A 20,414-nucleotide genomic window follows, 5' to 3' on the forward strand; every position below is an offset into this window, starting at 1 on the left:
TAAATGATTTTGCCTTTTAGAAACAGCTGAGGAATGTAAGATCATTGAGAAATAACTCTGCCTCTTAGAAACAGCTGAGTGAATACAAGAACGCAAGAATGTAAGAATTTTGAGAAATGGAGCTTTTCGATTGGCTGTGGCAGAGTTCATAAGGTATAATACTCTCGAAACATTTGTTGTTGCATCTGAGTTGTACTTCCATGCTTTACTATGTTGCCCCCATCCCTTTTCCCTGTTATGTAATTTCACTACTTTTGTTATTATGTGAACCGGCGTGATGTAACTCTACGAACACCGGTATAAAAAAGTTTATAAATAAATTAAATAAATAATGGAGAGCCTTTGAGATAACTCCACCTTTTAGAAACAGCTGAGTGAACGTAAGAATGTTCAGAAAATGGAGCTTTTTGATTGGCTGTGGCCAGATTTATGACATGCAATAGGGAGCCCTTTAAACAATTCTTTTTCTTAGAAACAGCTGTGAGACGGGATGTAAGAATGCTGAGAAGTTGGGAGCGTCTTTGTGCTTTTTTTGGTGGTAGGTTTCCTTGAATTGTGTTTTTAGATAGGAGTTAAAATTGACTTTTAAGAATTGGCTGTAATGTTTGCTTGTGGTCTTCTAGAAAGGAAGTAAAAAATGAAAGTAAAATCATGGTGTGGACTCGTTGAAAGAATGGAAGTGCAGCACTTTGGTGGTAGGTTTTTTTCAGTTTTGTTTCCAGTCCTTTAAAATTTATTGTGAGGATGGGTGGAATTGTATTCTGAAAACGTAGGGGCATTTCTGTGTTTCTTTGTGACTGTTTTTTAGAAAACAAAGGTGAAATTGTGGACGTTTGCTTATCCTCGGAGTGGAAGAATTAAGAGGAATAGAAGACAAAGGTTTGTATAGCAGTGATGATAGAATATTTGATGCATTTTTTTGATTAAAGGAGTAATCTTTTGATAAATGTTGTAAAATTATGATTAATAATGATTATTGGAATATTATTTCTATAGAGAGGATACATTTGGGTGAATTGTTGGAAAGATCGTTGAAGATTGGTGTTAGCAATGATGCACATTATGCTCCTCTGAAGAAGCCTATTGAGTGGCGAAACATATTGGGAGTATAAAGGGAGTGTAAAAAGAAGCATCAATTTGTGGGGAAATGGTGTTATAAAAAAAGGGAGTGCAATATTGTTAAGAGTTTTTAAAAAATTGTATGGATGTATGTATGAATGGAATTTATTTATTTTATATTCTGCTTTTCGCACTTTTTCAGCACTTCAAAGTGGTTTACATTCAGGTACTGTAGTATTTCCCTATCCCCAGAGGGCTTACAATCTAAGTTCGTACCTGAGGCAATGGAGGGTAAAGTGACTTGCCCAAAGTCACAAGGAGTGACAGTGGTTTTTAAATTATTGTTTTTAATGATTGTGTTTTTTGAGAATTTGGTATTCACTCAATGTATCTGATGAAGAATATTGTAAAATGTATTGAAGTGTTTAGATACAATTTTTGTATACAATAAAAATTTCTAATCAATATATGTCACTAATTATGGTATAGAGGATTTGTTAAGGCAATTAGCTTATCTTGGTTTAAATAAGGTTTGAACAAGTTCCCATAAACTATCAGTTAAGCTGACTTAGGAAATAGCCACTGCTTATTATAGAAATTAATAGCATGGGATCTTTGGGTACTTGAAACCTAGATTGGTCACTATTGGAAACAGGATGCTGGACTTGATGGATTCTCAGTCTGACCCAATATGGCAAATTCTTATGTTTTTAATCAAATCCTGTGTTATCTTGTTATACATTCACCTGTTGTATTTACTATCGTTAATTTTAAATTGTAATCTTCATACATCGTTCTATGTAACACGTTGTTCTGTATGTAAACCGGAGTGAAGGCAACTCTGCTATACCTCGGTATATAAAAAATGCTAAATAAAATAAATAAATAAACCTGTCTCAGCCAAAAAGGAACTATGAGTATTGTAGTTCCCTGGTCCCTTCTGAGATTTACCAAGGTTTTGTTTACTAGGGGAATCAGAGAATACACACACAGAAGACCTGTTCCCAAGGAATGAAGAAGGCATCTGCAGTTAGTCCTGTTTTTGATCACCTCCTGGAGTAGAAGACTGGTATCTGCCTGTTTAGGACTAATACAAACAGAATCAACTCAGGTATACTCCATTAGATAAAGACTTTATTTATCATACACTGGTCCAAGTGATGACTGTCTGCCAGGATGTCTTCCCTACCAAGCATGTGGTTCTTTGCATGCCTTCTCAAGAGATGGCCCAATTCCACACCTTAACTCTTTCCAAATACAGAAGACAAGAGTCTGGTCCTCTTCTTGCTTAGGTAGAACAATTATCTGAATGTCTGAACTAAAAAAATTGTGTTGTCCACCTGATTTTTTAAAACTTTTACAGTGTTCAGTACTGCACTCAAAGCCAAGAGATCTATGTGTGGGGATTTTTCCTAGAAGGTCCATAGATCCTGAACATGAAGCCACTCTAAGCAGGCTCCTAACCCCGAGTTTGATGCATTATAGTATTGACAACAATGTGAGGAAAAATGTTGAAGGGTAAACCTGTTGTCATAATAGAAAGCAAGTTTATTTACCTTCATCTGATGACATCATCTGATTCCCCTGACATGGATCCAGCTCTTAGAACTCAGTAAAGACTTTACTGAGTATATGCAGGAGTTCCTGCTTCTGCATGCTGCCTTGTGAGCCCCTTAAACACTTCCAGAGCTTAAGCTTTTAAGAGGTAGTCAGTGCATCTTGCAAGAATTTAACCTAGCTGTTGTTAAAGATAGAGAACAATTATCCAGAAGGTTAGAGTCACTAAACGTTTCAATATTCGGATTCTGAATTTCCCTAGGGTGACCGGGGAAACCCCATTGATTACCCTAAAAAAAATGTTTCAATGAAACGCTTGAATTTACATCAAGTGACTCACCAATAGTTAACAATTGTTATTTTCTTCCTAAATAGAGTAGAATAAGAAATATTTCTGAAGATATGTTTCAAGGAGATCTCACTAATTTCTTGGAGGATTCCAGTGCTAATGTCATAGATTGGGGAACCCTTCTGGTGACCCTTTTTTCGATAAATGATTTAAATCAGATTATGAAGAAATATTTTAATAAGTTTCCTGTTTCCTATTTGGAAACACCTATTAAAATATTTCCAGATCTAGCTGTGGCTACACAGCAAAGACGAAAAGCTTTTTTAGTTTATCGTCATGAATTGATATCGATGGGTTTTTCATTTAAATTACGTTTTCCATGCAAATGTTTTTTTTAGTAAACAGGAGGAATCATTTATTTTTTTCAATCCGGACCAGCTAAAACTTTTTATTGAACAAAGAAAATTACCAACCTCTTCTCCGATTGCCCAGAAATAAAGCAAAAATGCAGTGCAAGGTTTTTGCCATGTTTTTCTTTTTTAAGGAGGCTAATATGAGGTTTCTCCCATTTTTTTCTGTATAACCAAATGCAACTCTCCTTTTGTTTGATATGTCAATGTTTTTAGTGTTCTAAGAATATACTGATGTTGCTTTTTTTTTTTTTTGACATTCTTGTAAATGTTTGTGAACACTAACTCATGTATTTCCGGTAATGCAAAAGTTTTTTGATTTTTGTATTTTTGAAAATGATAAATAAAAAAAAGATAATCAGTTTCTAGAATAGCTAATTTGTTCTGCTCTCTATGTTTACAGATAAGTAAACTTGCTTCCTCTGTTGACAAGCAGGCATGAATTAGCCATTACACATGGAGAATCCCAAGCTGAGGGTACAATGTGGAAGCACTTACTTAAAGGCAACCTGGCCCCCATCAAGAGAAGCGTGGACTAATGGATAAACAGGCTGCACAGGCTAGCCCAAAGTTACTGTATCCTTGAGGCATGCTGTACCAGACAGCAGTGGGATGTGAAAGTGTGCCTAGATGACCAAGCAGCAGCTTTGAAAATGTCTTTAATGTGAGTGGCCCGGAGATGAGCCAGTGAAATTACCAGGCTCTCACTTGATGAGCTTTGACAGAAGCTGTAATTTGTAAGCCAGCTAACTCATAACAATGTGCATTATAGTCTTCTGAAGCAGGCCTAAGGTTATCTGGCTAAGTGGCCTATTTACAAAAAACTTTCTCCCATTCTGTCTCTATCGGAAAAGTGCTTAGTAAATTTCCCTCTAACTTAGCTAGATAGAAATGAAAATTGGCTAAGTTAGACAGATAATTTAGACCCCTTGGAACACCTCCTCTTATCCAGCTAGAATTTACTAGATAATGACTTATCTGGTTAAACTCTTGCTGGATAATTGGCTCAATATTAACAAAATTGCATTTAGACGAATAACTTGTGAGTTATCTGGCTAAATGGCTTTGAATATTTTCCCCTTTAAACCTATCAACTCAAGTGGTTAAAAAGAAGGTTTCACAACTTAAGGTCGGACTACACTGAGGTTCCACAGCACTGAAGTTTACTATTTCAAGGTTTGAAATGCCATAACTCTTCCTGAGATGAATTCTGATTGAAGAAGTTCTAAAGCTTGAGGACAAGAGGAAGAACAGATGTTGAAGCAAGCTCCTTGGGCCACTGGAGAAGGGATCCAGCTGGCTGGGCCCACACCAAAACAAGAACCTTTTTCAGCTCCTCTGGATGGAGCAAGGAGGAGACTACTATGCATTCAACATCTACTGCATGAGGACTAGGGATGGAAAGCTGGATGACAGAGCCTGCTGTCTTCCTATGTGATTAGAGTTGGAGATGTTCTCAAAGAAACTGAGAAAAGAAATGCTAGCTGGATGAAAATATGGATACCACACTTGTCATGGCCAAATTGTTATTATGAAGATTATTCTCATCTTGTACTGAAGGATCTTCTGGATAATTTTAGTGATTATAGGAACCGGAGGGTGTGCATAGAATAGACAGATGCTTCAGTCTAGTACATAAGCACTGTGAGCCAACCTGTAGCTGCTCATATGCATGAAGCAGAACTTCTCAACTTTTCTGTAGTCTTCTGATGTGAAAAATTTGGTCACCAGCTTTTCCCAGTGACTAAATGAGTCATTCGTAACCCTTGGATCTAGGGCCACTCATGAAGATGTAACACTCTGCCAGGGTGATCTGCCAACATATTCTGGATTCCTTGGAAGGTAGGTCATGTGAAGATAGGCACTGTGATGTTCTTCCCATGACCAGATTCAGAGAGCCTCCTAGCAGGCAACTTAGTTGTTTTTAAGGATCAAGACTCTCTTTCCCAAACGATGAAAGAAAATCCTTAGCGCATGGTGGATGGCTTGCAGTTCTAGGTGGGTGATTTGTAGATGACATCTCATGCCATACCTGTGTGTGCCCCCCCCCCCCCACACCTTTTGGTGGAGGTGTCAGTGGACAGCCACTTGATGCAATATAACGTGAAATGAAAGAACCACTATTAGAACTTTTAATTCATCCACCACTGAAGTGATACTCCCACTGGGTGGGGGGGGGGGGGGGGAGGGGGGGTATCACAAATTTTGAAGAATAATGGCTGATAGAGCTGATCCCTTTGATTTCAGAGATTCCACTGATGGTCTTGCATGTGCCGATGGGTCAGAGGAAATGTATGCACCACAGCGGTCATGTATCCAAGAATGACCAGGACCAACCTTGACAATACTCGGTCTTGGTGAAGGAGACCCCTTTACCAGGCTCATCAGCAATATGGCTCTTTCACTATGGAGAAATGCTTTTTCTTGAAGTGAGTCTATCCAGGTTCCTATGAACTGAATTATTTGAGCCAGGTCCAGTGGCAAAGTTGATAAGGAAACAGGGACTGGAGGAGCCATATGGACTTCTCAAACTCTGGAACTCCTGATGGGGATGGACCTGTCACCAGCCAGGTATGGGTACATGCAAATGCCCTGATGATGAAGCTGGTCACCACTATCGCAAGACATTTTGTGAACACCATTGGGACCTCAAAGAGGCCAAAAGGGAGCACCCGGTTTTGGTAGTATGCATCCTTCGCCACAAACCTGAGGAACATCCAATAGGCAGTGTGAATGGAGATGTGTGCATAAGCATCTTTTAGATCTAGAACGTACATCCAATCCCTTGATTACATGAATGGTAGAATCGTCCGGATGACGTTCACCTTGAACCTCTCCTGCACCAATAACTTGTTCAAATCTCCGCCAGAATAGGTCTTAATTTCCCTTGCTTCTTGGGGATCAGGAAATATCTGGAACAGAAATCCTGATCACACTCCTGAGGAAGGATAGATCACCTTCTGCTGAAAGAGCAACTCCATTTCTAGATGCAGTTGAGCAGATTGAGAAGAATCAGACCTAAAGATTGATGTCCAATGGGTCAGAGGATTGTGAGGGAAGGATAAACAGTAGCCATACTCAACCATTCTCAGGACCCACCAGTCCTTTATGATAAAGAGCCATTCCTGGAGAAAGACTTAAACGCTTTCCCCACCAGAGGTAGGGAGGCAGGTTTCAAAGTTGTCAAAAACTGGTGCCCACCTTCAGCTGCAACTAATGCTGAGTTTAGGCTGATGCCTTTCCCTCCATTGACTTTGGATGACAGCTCTTGCTACTGAAATGCAGGAGGAGCTTGATGATGCTGTAACCAACAGTATGGATGCTTTTGGAAAAATGGACATTTGAAGGAAAAATACTGGTGTCGGGCAGGAGCCAGTTGGTTCCCTGTCACAGCAGATAGTAATTGCAAGGTGGATTGATGTTCTTTAATCAATGTCATCTTCTGAATTTTGTCGCTGAATAAATTATCCCCCACTATAGGGCACATCTGCAAGATGCTCATGCAAACCTTCTCAAAGCCTGCAACCATGTGAACAGAAAAGGCTGAGGTCCTGGCCACAGCAACAAAAGCTTTCACATTCCTCCATGTCCTTCACTGTTCAGTGGAAGTCAATCCATTCAGAGTCTGTCAAATCCATCAGAGGCTTAAGCTTTTGAACATATTTATGGATACTACACCATGTAGAGCTGATGAGCAGCATGGATCTCATAGAAACCTTTTTTTTTTTTTTTTAATGCGACCAATGCCTTTTGAGTCCTTCCCAGGAGGCATGTTGGAGTGATGAGTGTGCTTAGCAGGTTTCAACAGCAACTCTACCACTGCCAAATGGTGAGGCAGTTGGATGACCCCAAAACCTGGGGAAGCTTGGACTATGTATTTTAAATCCAGCTTTCAGGCCATTGGTAGGCATTATGTCAGTGTCTGTCACATCCTCATCTGGACGTCCTTTTGGAGCTTGTGAACTGGGATAGCCACGGAATCTGTCGGACGCTGAAGAAACTGAAGAGATCTATCCTCAGTTTCCTTTCCTTCCTGATAATGATGGACAGTGTCTTTTGTCAGCTTGTCCAATCAACTGGCGTAGCAGAGATCCTCTGGAGAAGTATGCTGGGGCTAATCTGGCAGGGGAACTGAAGGATTTCCTGTAGAATCCTCCTCCTCTCCTGACCAAAAGCAATACAGCCACAATCCTGAAGAGGATGAGGGCAACTAAGGAGACTACTTCCGAATGGGGTCCTTTGCATCATTTGAGCCCTCTTCTCTTGCCTTATCAATTGCCATGTTCAACCCCTGAAGTGAAGTGGATCAATTCTCCAGTATTTTTGAGACTGAAAATGGGAATCACTTTTCGACTTCCTATGTTAAGAGTCCGATTACATCTCATTCCTAGATGAGGAGCGGCTTTGCTTCTCAGCTTCATGACAATGCTTTGGGCTATTACCCTCTGTGCCTTGCTTAGGCCCTCCATCTTCTAGGCAGAGTGCTGCTGCACCCTGGGGACTACCAGACCACAGCTGTAGGAGTCATCATCATGACTCAGGCAGCAATAGCAGACTATATGTGCATTTGGTGACCTCAGATATAGGTCCTGAAGCTACTAACTACAGGCTTCTTGGCCTTTTCTATTTTTATTTATTTATTTTTTAGATGGATCTTAAAAGTGCTGTTTGAGGAGCTGCCGAGTCAGCAGCAAAACTTTAGAGAAGCAACAAGGCAGTAAAAGAAGGCATAAGGCCTGAAAGTGAAAAATTTCAGAGACACTGGGAAACATCCATGTTTTAACTTGGAAGAAGAAAGTCTGTTCACAAAGCAGTGTGTGCATGCGGGCACTCCCACACATGTGATGTACGCAGTACTGTACAAATAAGCTCGGAGCTGGATCTGTGCCAGAGCCATCAGATGACATCATCCACGTGTAATGACAAATTCATGCCTGTTGGAGAACAGAAGAACCATCAAGACAGGAAACCTTTGAGCTCTTTCATAATATAGAAGCAAGCCTGAAGACTCTGTATGGCTTGATTTTATTGTGACATGGAGGTATGGCATAAGAGTCCCTTGCACTGTGGAGGTAATCAGGTCCAGCATTTTCAACATGGACCAAGTTGATGTCTGACTTTATCATCTCTCCTACTTCAGGCATTTTGCTGTTGGCTCTGTTTATGGGGAGACAGATTAATGCCTGAGTCTTATATAGTACATACCCAAAAACTCCAATTGTGGTGATGGGTTAAAATAAAACTTGGAGTAATTGAACCCTAGTGATTCCAGTACCAAAATGGTGACTTGCATTGATACTAACCCTGACTGAGATGAGCTCTTGATCAGCCAATTATCCAGGTAGGGAAACATATACATCCCCATTTGCATAAATAAGTCACAACCACAGCTAGGCATTTAGTAAAAATCTGATACTAGTACAAAAGGCAGTACACACACTGGAAATGCAGTCCTCCTACCACAAATCTTAGATATATCTGAGTCACAGGAGATATCTCTATGTGGGTATAAGACTAGCCATTACAATTTTTTTTTAAGAATAGAAGAACAGTACTTAGAGAAATCATCTATAACTTGTCTCTTAATAGGAATTTGTTCAAGGCCCTTAGGTTTAGGATGGGTCTTAAGAGACCAGGAAGTACCTGTAGTAAAAATCCTATATTCTATCCTGCAGTAGGATAGGTTCAACCACTTTGGCCAACAAGAGGGAGATTTCTGATTGGAAATTGGAAATTGTGATTTTGGACAAGCTGATAATGTGTTTTGAGAGGGTAATTTGGAGGGATTGTGAATGTAAAGTGTGACTGTCCCTCATAATCTGTAAGATACAGTTGTCTAAGGATATAATAGGCCAAAGGTTTGTGAAAAACCAGCTTCCTCACCACAGGTAGGTTTTCCAGAACAGAATCTAGAATACTGGTTATTTTTCCTGGAGACAATGAAAACCCTGGTTTTGACAGGATGGCAGTATGGAATTTTGAGCTCTATTGATCTTGATGGCAAGGTCTTGAGTCCTGTTTTGGGCAAGAGGGCCTCTGAAAGCATTTCCTTCAAGAAAAAGACTGCTTCTTCAAGAAACCATTCTAGTGTCCTTGGCATGCTGAAATTGGCTCAAATGTGGCAGTGGAGAGCAGCAGTGATTCTATACGACACCAACTGCTTCCTTAATCTTATCTCCAAATCACCCCTGCTGCACTGCACATTAAAGCCTCTCCTACAGGTATTCCAAAGTCCTGAAACTTGCAGCTATAAGAATCCGTGAATATTTATGGCCATAACAGAGGCATTTGATGCCATTAAAAACATTGTAGCTTGTCTGAACTAGACATTTCTCACATTTTTTGCCTTTCTCCATAAGGGTGTGAAATTCATGTTTCTTCTGAGAGGTATAGTCAGCAAACTTTGCAGTTTTTTCCCAAGTAATTTGCACATGTTCAACTATATCAAGTTGGTAAGAAGCTATGTGGGACTGTAGCATAGCATTTTAATAATCAAGTCTCCCAACAGGGTCTTAGGCTTCTGATGAGGGCACTGAGGCCAGAGTCTTAGTATACTTGGTCCTTATAAAGGCAAATCTGACATCCACACTGCAGTGTGACAGTTAGCTATACATCCCTGAAGTCTCTTTTGACAGAAAATGTAAAGGCTTCAGGAAGACGCCGGGTAGACCAGATAACCCTCCATACACATTCACTTTGGAGCATGTGGAAACTTTGTCACAAATGAGCTCAGGATTCAGAACTGACTGCTTTCTGCTCTTGGAATGAGTCTTTGATGCTTTTGCTCAGACTTGAGAGGGAAGATGAACCTCTTCTCAGAACCAGGTGCTAAAGAGGCTGTAAACGTCCAAGCAAGGCCTGGCCACTAGCGCAACCATGGCTGGCTTCTTGAACCACCTGTTGAACTTCTGAAGCCAGTTTCTTGGAGCTGGGTTTAAGTTCACAGGCAAGAAAAGCACAGAGCCTGTTCTTCTAAGACTAAACCACTCTGGGTGATATTCTGAAGACAATTTCACAGGCATCAATATCATGATCCTACTCAAGGCAGATGAAGTACACTATTTTGACCAGCAATAAACATCTTTCATGCTCACATTGGATATATTTTGAAGCCATTACCTTGCTTCTCTGACATATTTAAAAATTTGATACTACTACAAATCATTTTTATAGCACTGCTGGCCATATGAAGGCAGTAAAATGGTGGTATGTATTCAGGTATGACTCCCTGCCCAAAACAGTTTATAATCTAAGGGATGGATACCTGAGACAGTGGGAGATAAAGTGACGTGCCCAAGGTCTCAAGAAGTGTTTGTGGGAGATGAGGATTTGAATGCTGTTTTACTTGGTTCACTGCCCACTGCTTTAACCATCAGGCCACTCCTCCTCCTAATATGACAACAAAAACCATTAACACAAAAATCAAAAGATGAAAAAAAATCTCTTTTCATAGAAAAGGCAACTGCAAAAGATAAAAGTGACTGGAGGCCTGCTCAGTGCCCTGTTTCCTGCTGAAAATATTAAGGGCTCAATCTGGCAGAATGCAAAACGAGAAACAAAACTTGAAGAAGGGCCAAAAAGCAACAAAGAAGGTAAAACAAACATTTTTTTCTTTTTGTCTTGGTAGTTCCTCTTTTTTCTTCTAACTCTACTGGATCCAAGTCTGGAATTTTGGCACCATGAGCCTTTGTTCTCAATTATCCAAGGGTTTTCCCTCTATTTTAATTAAACCACCATCCCACTGGTCCTAGTGTCATTACAGTAATGATCTTGACGCCAGGAACCAAGTACCAGGGCCCTTTCTAGAACCCTTTATTATGAGCTCTAAATCCAGTCAACAATGACGACTCACTCCCCCGCCCCCCCCCCAGAGATTACGTATGCGGCCCCTGCTGACCCTGGGTGCGAAAGATCTGACTCAGATCAAACCAGGGATCTTCCTGCATGACCATGAGGCTGGCCCAAAATAATAATGTATCTGATTGTGGGGAAAATGAATGCAAATGCCAAACTAAAGAGCTACAGAGCCTGCTGGTACACGTCTGATTGGGCCAGCAGGAAGTGCTGCACTTGTGCAGTGAAGACTTTTGAACTTGCTCTCCTCTGCCCAACTCAAAGTAAGTACCAGTTTTCAGACTGCTATAAAAAGAAGTATTTTGGAGGGGTGTGTGTTTAGGTTAGGGGAGGAAAACGGTGTGCAAACCTTTCATTTTCAAATGTATGCACATTATTTTGCTCCTGCCTGGCTGATTTTAGCACACATACTTTTCAGCTGCAAACAATCAGGGTAATTTTAAACGGAATACACGTGTGCCCGTAAATGCGTGCATTGGCGAGCGAGCAGAGATACGCAGCAATTTTAAATCACGCGCACGAGTATGCACGCATCATTTTAAAATACCCCTCCCCATGCATGTATGCGTGTGATCTTAAGAGATGGTTCGCGTAAATAACCTGTGTGTATTTCTGCTAGGACTTCAGCGGCTTTTACATGCATATACAGGTGGATTTTAAAACATGCTCGCGTGAGGGGAAAAACTTTTTCCCAAGTTGTCCACCAGATGGCCAAGTTCATATCGAGGTGTTCAAGACCCCTCTGGTTCTTCATCCTGAACCCTCACACTGTACTAAATGCCCTAAAACTCGAGATCTCCAGACTTGCTCTTCAGGACCAGCAGTAAAGTTACACGGTTAACAATCCAACACACGCCATAGTCAGCCTTTTTAAAATACGGACTTACGCACGTGAGTATGGGTATCCGCCCTCTTTCCACCCTCCTTAATTCTTGATGTGTGCTTGGGTAGGTAAGTGTGGACTTTGCGGTTTCTTAAAATACGCGTTGCTCATGTGCGGCTCACATACATCTGCATGTGGGAATTTTTGCGCAAGCAACTCAAAATCCACCTCGACGTGAGTAGCTTCCCCTTGAAACTCATCTGGAGTGTACTCGAATCTGAAGTGCCCATGTACATTATGAACAATGCAGGCTATTCCAAATTTTCCCAGAAAGCTCTGGCTGCCATGTGCAGTCCTGTGATTCATTTCTGAGACACAGTGAACCTGGCTGTCTGCAGAGAAATATTCTCAGAACCTAATTCATGGAGAAGGATTCTCGGGGAAGGCTGCGGATGCTTAAGAGATAAAAGCCTTGGGTGACCACCTGCTGCAATTAAACCTATCTTATTTAGGATCTTTTTTTTTGACACAGGTTTTCATTTCTATAGTTTCTCTCCATTCCAATATGTTTTTCTGCACATTTTATTTTTTACTCACTTGGCACGGGGAACATGATCTAAGGTGCTTACTGGCTACATGCTCTAGGTGTCTTCTGATACCCAGATCAAGAGAAGGATCCATTACAATTCTAACACCAAATTGCAAAAACAGGAAAGACTGGGAGAATATTTTATTGTGAAATCATATGATGTCCTCAAATCATGGATGTTGATGTTTTTCTCCCACTTCTTTCTGCAGCTCCTTTGATGTAGTGGAACAGTCTTGCCCCTCATAATCCCTTCTTTGTACAACACAATGTCACGCATGGAACAGTCCATCCTTTGGATGGATAAGGTTCTGCTGCTTCTTCTTGTGTTTAGAGGAAATATGTCAGCTCCTCGGGCTGTAGCGGGGTCTGGATGTCCAATTTCCTGCCCTTGCTGTCCTTTTCCACAATTTCTAGGCGCAGCGTTGGGACTTTCTTTGACTCCAGCCCCAGAGGAAGGCTGTCCTTTGTCTTCAGCAGAGTTTTGTCAGAGTCGTCCACGGCAATGCGCAGGGTGCAGCCCCAGGGCAGGAGGTTCTGCTCATAGGCAGCGGCTAACTGATTCACGACTCTGCGCTCAACCTGAGGAAGACAGATGAGGCTGCTTAGCACTTATCAAACAGTCACAGACGAGAAGTACAGGAAGCAATAACTTATTCTGAGCTGGATATGCTCCAATCCCACACACACACACATACACATACATACACACATATATATATATATATATATATATATACATATATATATATATATATATATATGTGTGTGTGTGTGATTGGAGCACATTCACAGTAAATGAACTGGAAAGCATGGAAATCCACAGAGACCAAAGTTCCATTAAGTAGTAAAAGTAAAACCTCTGAGTGCACACTTGGTATAACAATGCCTGAACTACAGAGTAAGAGTATAATATCCCTGTACTCTGCTAAAATATATGTGTCAACATCAATTTTTTGGTTTTTTGTTTTTCAATTTAAAGTTTTATTAGAGAGAAAGAATACAAATAACTTTGCAATAATAAAATAAAATAGACTCAAACAGTATAACTTTCCAATCAGCAGCTACAGGTTCTTAATGTCAAATTTCAGAAGTGCGTGAATTCTCCCCCTAAAACGCAATAGCTTCATTTACTGTGTGTCTCATGCCAGGAATTCAAAGGTTCCCAAACTTTTTGATATATTTTCAAGCGGTTGTGGCGCAATGCTGTAATATATTCTAGATTCTGTAAGTTATACAGCCTGAATAGACGGTGAATCAGGTCGTTTCCAACAAGATGCCACCTCACATTGAGCAGTTATGTAGATTTGCTGGCATAGACATTGTTGATGGGCCTCCAACCCTTCTATGGCTTTCCCTAGTAGTGCAATATATGGCTCATTGGTATCTCTTACTCCAATTAACTGAGACACCCAATCGGCAATATTTCTCAAAAGTGGTATGATTCCCGGGCATTGCCACCATATATGAAAGTAATAGCCTATGAGGCCACAATTCTTCCAGCAGTGGTCAGATACTGAGGGATACATACGATGAAGCTTTACCAGTATGAGATGCCATCTACAAAGGATCTTAATACAATATTCCTGAAGGTTGGCTGATATTGAACACTTATGAACTCGAAGGAAAATATTTTCCCATTCATCAAAATTTAGGGCTAAGTTAAGATCCATCTCCCAGGCCGTCATAAAGGCAAGGTTGTCGGCTGGCCTTGCAATATACTGTAAATTTTGGAAATTGCTCCCTTTAACGTTCTCACTTGCGTACAGTAAGTCTCAAACAGGACTTTACCCGGCCGTAAAGTATACGAAGTTTGCATTGAGAGAAGGAAAAGCTGGATCTGAGCATACCCTAGAAAGTTTAGGGATCAATATTATGAAATGCTATTATAGAAGAAAGAGACATGACCTTCCCCTGTGTCAGAATGTGTCCCACTTGTGTCATCCCCAATTATTTCTAGGTTTGGAAGGCATTGCTGGATAAGCCCATCGGGAATGAAGTATTGTGGAATATATGAGAAAGATAAAAGTAGGAGCTGTCTCCCACTAATTTACCTCTCCAGCAAGACCAGCCCTTCAGGGTTGTTTGAAGAGGCAAAGAGATATTAGAGAGAGTCCTCCAAGTTTGACGGGGTTGCCAGGGTAGAGCGGATAATGGCATTACACCGATGATAAATTGTTCAATCAACCAGGGGCTTATAGGTTAGAATTATGAAAATTTAAGAGGACCTTTAGCTGAGCGGCTGCATAGTACCAACTAAGAATCGGTACTCCCATTCCCCCTTTTACTCTGGATTGATAGAGGACAAGTCGGGAAACTCTTTTTCCATATGAAGTCAGAAATTCGTTTTTGCATAGCGCATAGTAGAGTAGGTGTTAAATAAATAGGAAGAGTCAGAAATAGGTAAAGAAGTCTGGAAGAATATTTATCTTAATTATTGCTATCTGACCTAGCTCCTGATGCCATCATAATAGATCCTTTTCAAAAGCTTTCAACAACAGGTTGTAATTTAATGTAAAGAGGTCTGTCATGTCTGATCCAATGTAAACTCCAAGATACTTCAATGACTTTGAGGCCCGCCAAGAAGGAAAGGCCACTTGAAGCAATCAAACAGTAGGTTCCGCTACAATATTAAGGATCTCGGATTTTTTGAAATGTATATTGAATCCAGAGACAGCACTAAATTGCTTAAGTTCATCTGTCACTATTTCCAGAGATAACTGGGGGTTTGTCAATGTGAAAAGAATATCATTTGCGAAGAGTGATAGTTTAAATTGTGATGTACCTAGTTGGACCCCTTGAATACTTTTTCCATGCCTCTCATTCAGGTGGTGAAGGGTTCAAGAAAAAGTGCAAATAAGAGGGGAGAGAGGGGGCATCCCTGACGGGTGCCACGAGCAATGGAGAAACAATCTCCATAGCCTCTATTGACCTTTACCTGTGCCTTTGGTGCTTCGTATAATTGTTGCAACCTTCGAGGAAATAGGTCCCAAATCCCATCTTTTCAAGTGTCTTAAACAAAAAAGGCCAATGCACCATGTCAAACGCCTTTTCGGCCACAACGGACAATAATACTCTAGGGATATTTTCCTTGTGTATCAACCAAATTAAGTCTATAATCCGACATATGTTGTCAGCCGCCGATTTAGTATAAAACCCACTTGATCATGGTGCACTAGAGCAGGGAGGAGTTTATTAAGGCATTCAGCCAATATTCTCGCCATTGTTTTAAGGTCTAAATTGATGAGGGAGATTGGACGATAGGAGCCGCATAGGGTAGGGTCTCTGCCCGGTTTCACAATAACCGATATCCCTGCCTTATTGGAGTAGGGTCCTAGATGTCCTTCCTCTCTTAGGGAATTAAAAACAGCTGTCAAAGTTGTGACCAGTGCATGTGAGAACTGCTTATAATATTTACTTGAAAGTCCATCTAAGCCTGGTGACTTTCCTTCTTTAAGAGATTTAATAGCTTGAAGCACCTCAGGGGAGGAGATAGGGCTATCTAGCATCTGTTGCTGCTCAAAAGAAAGAGCTGGCAGATTTATTAAAGCTATATACTGATCAATATCAGCTAGCGATATCGAAAGATTAGCACTGTAGAGGGCAGCATAAAAGCAAGTAAAGCCCTGGCGAATTTCTGCGGATTGGATCACCATTTTCCCTTGTGGGTTTTTAAGTTTTGCTATCGCACTCTGTAATTGTATGGTTTTCAAGCGTTGTGCTAAACGGGCCACTTTGTTGCTGCCCTCAAAATAATTCTGATTAAGCAAGTTAAGACTGTCGACTATTAGCTCATCGTTTAGAGATTGCAACTCCTTGCGCATTGCACACAATCTCTTAAAGATTACAGCGGATTGTGTCTGCATATGGTTTTGAGAAAGTATCTGCATCTCTTTATTGAGCTGTGTTCTTTTTCGCTTTTTCCAATATGCTGCTCGTGAGAAGAAATGTCCCTGAATTACCGCTTTAGAACATTCCCAAATGAGAACTGGAGATGTTTCCTGATGATTTTGGAGCTGGAAATATTCCAATAGGCTCTTTTCAATAAATTTTCTAAAGTCAGGATCATCAAGCAAGCTTTCATTAAGGTGCCAAAAACGTATGCCACAATCTGTATCTGAGAGCATTACATCCATTCCTATAGGCGCATGGTCAGACCAGGTTATCGCCTCTAGCCCTGTATCCAAGACCTTATTTTGTAACATTTTATCCACCAAGAAAAAAATCAAAGCGTGAGTATGTGGCATGTGTTTGAGAGTAAAAAGTATATTGACGAGAGGAGGGGTGCTTTTGCCGCAATATATCCACCAGTCCCCAGTTGGTCATTAGAGAAGAAAGTATTTTCCTAGCTTCTACTAGTGTAGTCATTGTATCTTTAGAGTTGTCTAGACAGGATTTTATTGTAAGATTGAAATCACCTCCTATAAGCAATAATCCTTCTGCAAATTGTGACAGTTTCATCTCCATGTAGGAAGTGGCCCTGATTAACATTCGGGGAGTATAAATTAACCAGAGTGATTACATCTCCCCCGACCCTAATTTTAATGAACAAAAAGTGGCCCATTGAATCTGCGTAATGTCATAAAACCTCATGCACAAGTGTTTGGGATATTAGTATTTGCAACACCAGCATATCAGGATCCCATCGTACTAGATGCAAAGAACTGTGATGGATAATCTTCATGAATAGAAGCCTCTCATGTCTCTTTCTTAAATGTGTTTCTTGCAGGAATGCTATGGTTGTTTTGTGGGACTGCAGTTCCTGAAACAGAAGCTGGCGCTTCCGAAATGTGTTAAGGCCTTTTATATTAAGTGAAAGAAACCGAAGCATTGGGACAATAACATTGCAGCTTTACTTTTTTTTTGTTTCCAAGTATATCCCCTTTAACCTAGATGCTCGCCAATCGACACGGAGTCTAAGAACATAAGTAATTAACAGTGGTGTATTGGAAACCCCCCAACAATATCCCTTTTCAACCTAAGATCCGCATTGGTAATGCATTCCCAGGACCATAAAGCGAAGGAACTTCTGATGGCCCTCGCGGATGGGAATGTGCAAGTATGCCTCCATCAGATTCAGAGAGGCCAGGAATTCTCCCTTGCATACCTGCCGCGATGACTGAACGCAGAGACTCCATGCAAAAATGTGGCACCTTGAGAGACTTGTTTACCTTTCTGAGGTCCAACATTGGCCGGAAGGACCCTTCTTTCTTTGGAATACAAAGTAAATGGAGTACCTTCCTTTCCTCCAGTGTTCTAGAGGAACCGGCTTTACCGCTCCCAGAGCCAAAAGATGTTCAAGAGTCTGACGAACAATCTGCCATTTGACCTGTGGACTGCATGGAGATATTAAGTAAAAGTCTCTGAGAGGCCAAGCAAATTCCAAAGCGTAGCCTCGTTCTATTATGCTTAGCACCCACTGATCAGAAGTAATTCTGACCCATGCCTCATAAAATCGGAACAGGCAACCCCCTACCCAAGGGAAGGGCCCACCCATCTCATTGTGTAGCCTTGGAGGCGAGAGAGGAGGAAGAACCACCCTTCTCAGGTGTTTATGCATCCCCAAAAAGACGAGGACCAGGTTTGGTTCCTGGCCACTGGTTGGCGCTGTTGCCTGTTTTGCCAAAACTGCTGCTGTCCCCGAAAATGAGAGCAGGATGATGGGAACCCTCTGGAGGGTCTCGGTCTGTCCTCTGGTAACTTGTGAATTTTGTTCTCCCCCAGGGACTTTATCAACTGCTCCAAATCATCTCCAAATAAGAAACCACCTTTAAAAGGAATAGCCCCAAGCTGCGCCTTGGATGAAACATCCGCTGACCAGTTGTGGAGCCACAGGAGCTGCCTTGCCGATACTGCCAACGACAAGATGCGAGAGGAAGTGCGGATTAGGTCATACAGTGCATCCGCCGCATATGCCACAGCAGCTTCCAAATTTTGTGCCTGCTCTGACGGAGGAAAATCTCTAGACGTCAGCAATTGCTGGACCCAGTGCAAGCTCCCTCTCAGCATATAACTGATACCCAGGGCCGACATCTCAAATATGTGCTTAAACAGGACTTCCAACTTGCGGTCCTGAAGATCCTTGAGAGCCGCTGAGCCTGCAACCGGAATAGTAGTCCGCTTCACAACAGCCGAAACTGAGGCGTCTACCTTCGGAAACCGCAGGAGTTCCAGGAACTCATCCACTAATGGATATAGCGTATCCATGGCTCGACCAACTTGCAGACTAGCATCTGGAGCATCCCACTCCCTGGTCATCAGCTGCTGAAGCATGGGATGGCAAGGAAAAGCCCAGGTCAGCGTTCACACTCCAGCCAGGACTGGATCCACTGTGTCTTGAGGAAGCATGCGGTGGGAGCTCCACTCTGAGCTCAGATAGAACTGCAGGAATGAGGGGTTCTAATTCCTCTCTCTGGAACAAACTGACCTCCTCCAGAGGGGCCTGTTTGCCCTGCTCATCATCCAATCCCCCCCCCCCCCCCGGGGGGGGGAGAAGAGACCCCTGCATCTGCAGCCGCACTGCCAAGAACCACCGGAACGGCTGAACCTCCTGAAGCCACAGTGCCTCTCAACTTCGCAAACCATAGAGACTTGGGCATGTCTGTGCGCTTGGCTACCTTGGGGGGCGGTCCCTGCGCGGGTCTCATAGGCAAGGCACCACCTTTGCGGAGACCTGGAAGCCAAAAATGCTTTATGCATAAGGAAGACAAAATCCAAAGAAAAGGGATCAGAATCCATATCCTGTCCCCCCTGGGAAAACAGGATCCCCCTGAAACAAATCCTGGTCCTGATTCAAAGTATCATCAAGACTAGCAGGGACCGGAGATAGCGCTGGGGGAAGCTCCCCCTCCCCATAGCCTTTGCCTGAGCTGCAGAAACTGTGCTTAAGATGGCCTCCATCTCTGCACTGAGGGAGAAAGGATCAGCCTGCAGCTCCCTCTGAGCAGATCGTTTTGAAGCCCCTCGAGGCTTGGTTACTGCTGCAGACCCTGAAAAAGAACTGCCTTTCCCTCCAGGGAGGCAGCGGGAGCAAACACCAGCCCTAGAAAGCTGTGCGGCTGGTTGTCCACATGCCACACCTACAGATGGCCGTGGCACCGTGGGGGGAGGGGAAAAACGGCCCAAAAAACACTGCAAAATTAATTAAAAATGCAGCGATTCCGATGGGGGGGGGGGGGGGGGGTGTTTCCCGGATTGCAGCAGACCGAAAAAAAAAATTTGGATTTTTTTTTTTTTTACAATGCTCAGGAACAGCACAAGGTAAGAGAGGGACTGGACCACCAGTAATCTCTTCCCCTGCTCCTTACCTGTCTGGAGCCCCGCGGGGTTACCAACCCCAGCTCCAATAACCTGCCTCCAGAGAGGATGACCCCGCAGGATCTAACAACCCCCTGGGAGGATAGGGAACTCTGCAGATCACAACTTATAGCTAGTTCACGCTTTGCTACTTTTAAGGGATAGAAATACAGAAGGGTTGCAGGAGGTACACCAGCTTAACTATGGGTGCCTTTCAAGTTTTTCTCCGTCTCCACCTGCTGGAAGGGAGGCATAACCCATGGTCTGGTCTGATCCGGGTACGTACAGGGAACACTGCTGCCTGCCTCAAGTATACCAAAGAACATGTGGATGACCCACAAGACATCTGGAATAATATTCTCTGGACAGATGAGTCAAAAATTGAACATTCTGGTAATATTAAAAAAGAGGATGTGGTGAAAACAGCGTATTAGCCAGGTAGATTTGGGAAAGCCACTGCTTTTCCCTGGTTATGAGCAAGAACGATGGATCTATTCCTTGGGATCCTCCTGGGTACTTGTGACCTGGATTGGCCACTGT

General features: G+C 42.2%; 1 protein-coding gene and 1 long non-coding RNA gene across 3 annotated transcripts in view; one reads left to right on the top strand and one right to left on the bottom strand.

Moving 5' to 3' along the window:
* The first annotated feature begins 476 nt into the window (after window positions 1–476).
* On the top strand, window positions 477–19,643 carry LOC115091818. 2 transcript variants are annotated; one of them, XR_003856824.1, is made up of 6 exons: window positions 477–538; window positions 624–695; window positions 809–879; window positions 2,029–2,170; window positions 3,719–3,979; window positions 17,308–19,643. It is a non-coding gene; the product is annotated as an uncharacterized LOC115091818 (long non-coding RNA). The 2 variants fall into 2 exon arrangements; XR_003856823.1 differs by lacking the exons at window positions 3,719–3,979; window positions 17,308–19,643 and having other exon boundaries at window positions 2,029–3,679.
* CLPB (ClpB homolog, mitochondrial AAA ATPase chaperonin) overlaps window positions 12,708–20,414 on the bottom strand; it is a 346,145-nt gene continuing 338,438 nt past the window's right edge. The window contains 1 exon segment of the mRNA XM_029602044.1: window positions 12,708–13,160. Within this exon segment, the coding sequence (XP_029457904.1) occupies window positions 12,909–13,160 (252 nt within the window). The 3' untranslated portion in view covers window positions 12,708–12,908.

Source organism: Rhinatrema bivittatum, chromosome 5, assembly GCF_901001135.1.
Source record: "Rhinatrema bivittatum chromosome 5, aRhiBiv1.1, whole genome shotgun sequence".
NCBI lineage: Eukaryota > Metazoa > Chordata > Amphibia > Gymnophiona > Rhinatrematidae > Rhinatrema > Rhinatrema bivittatum.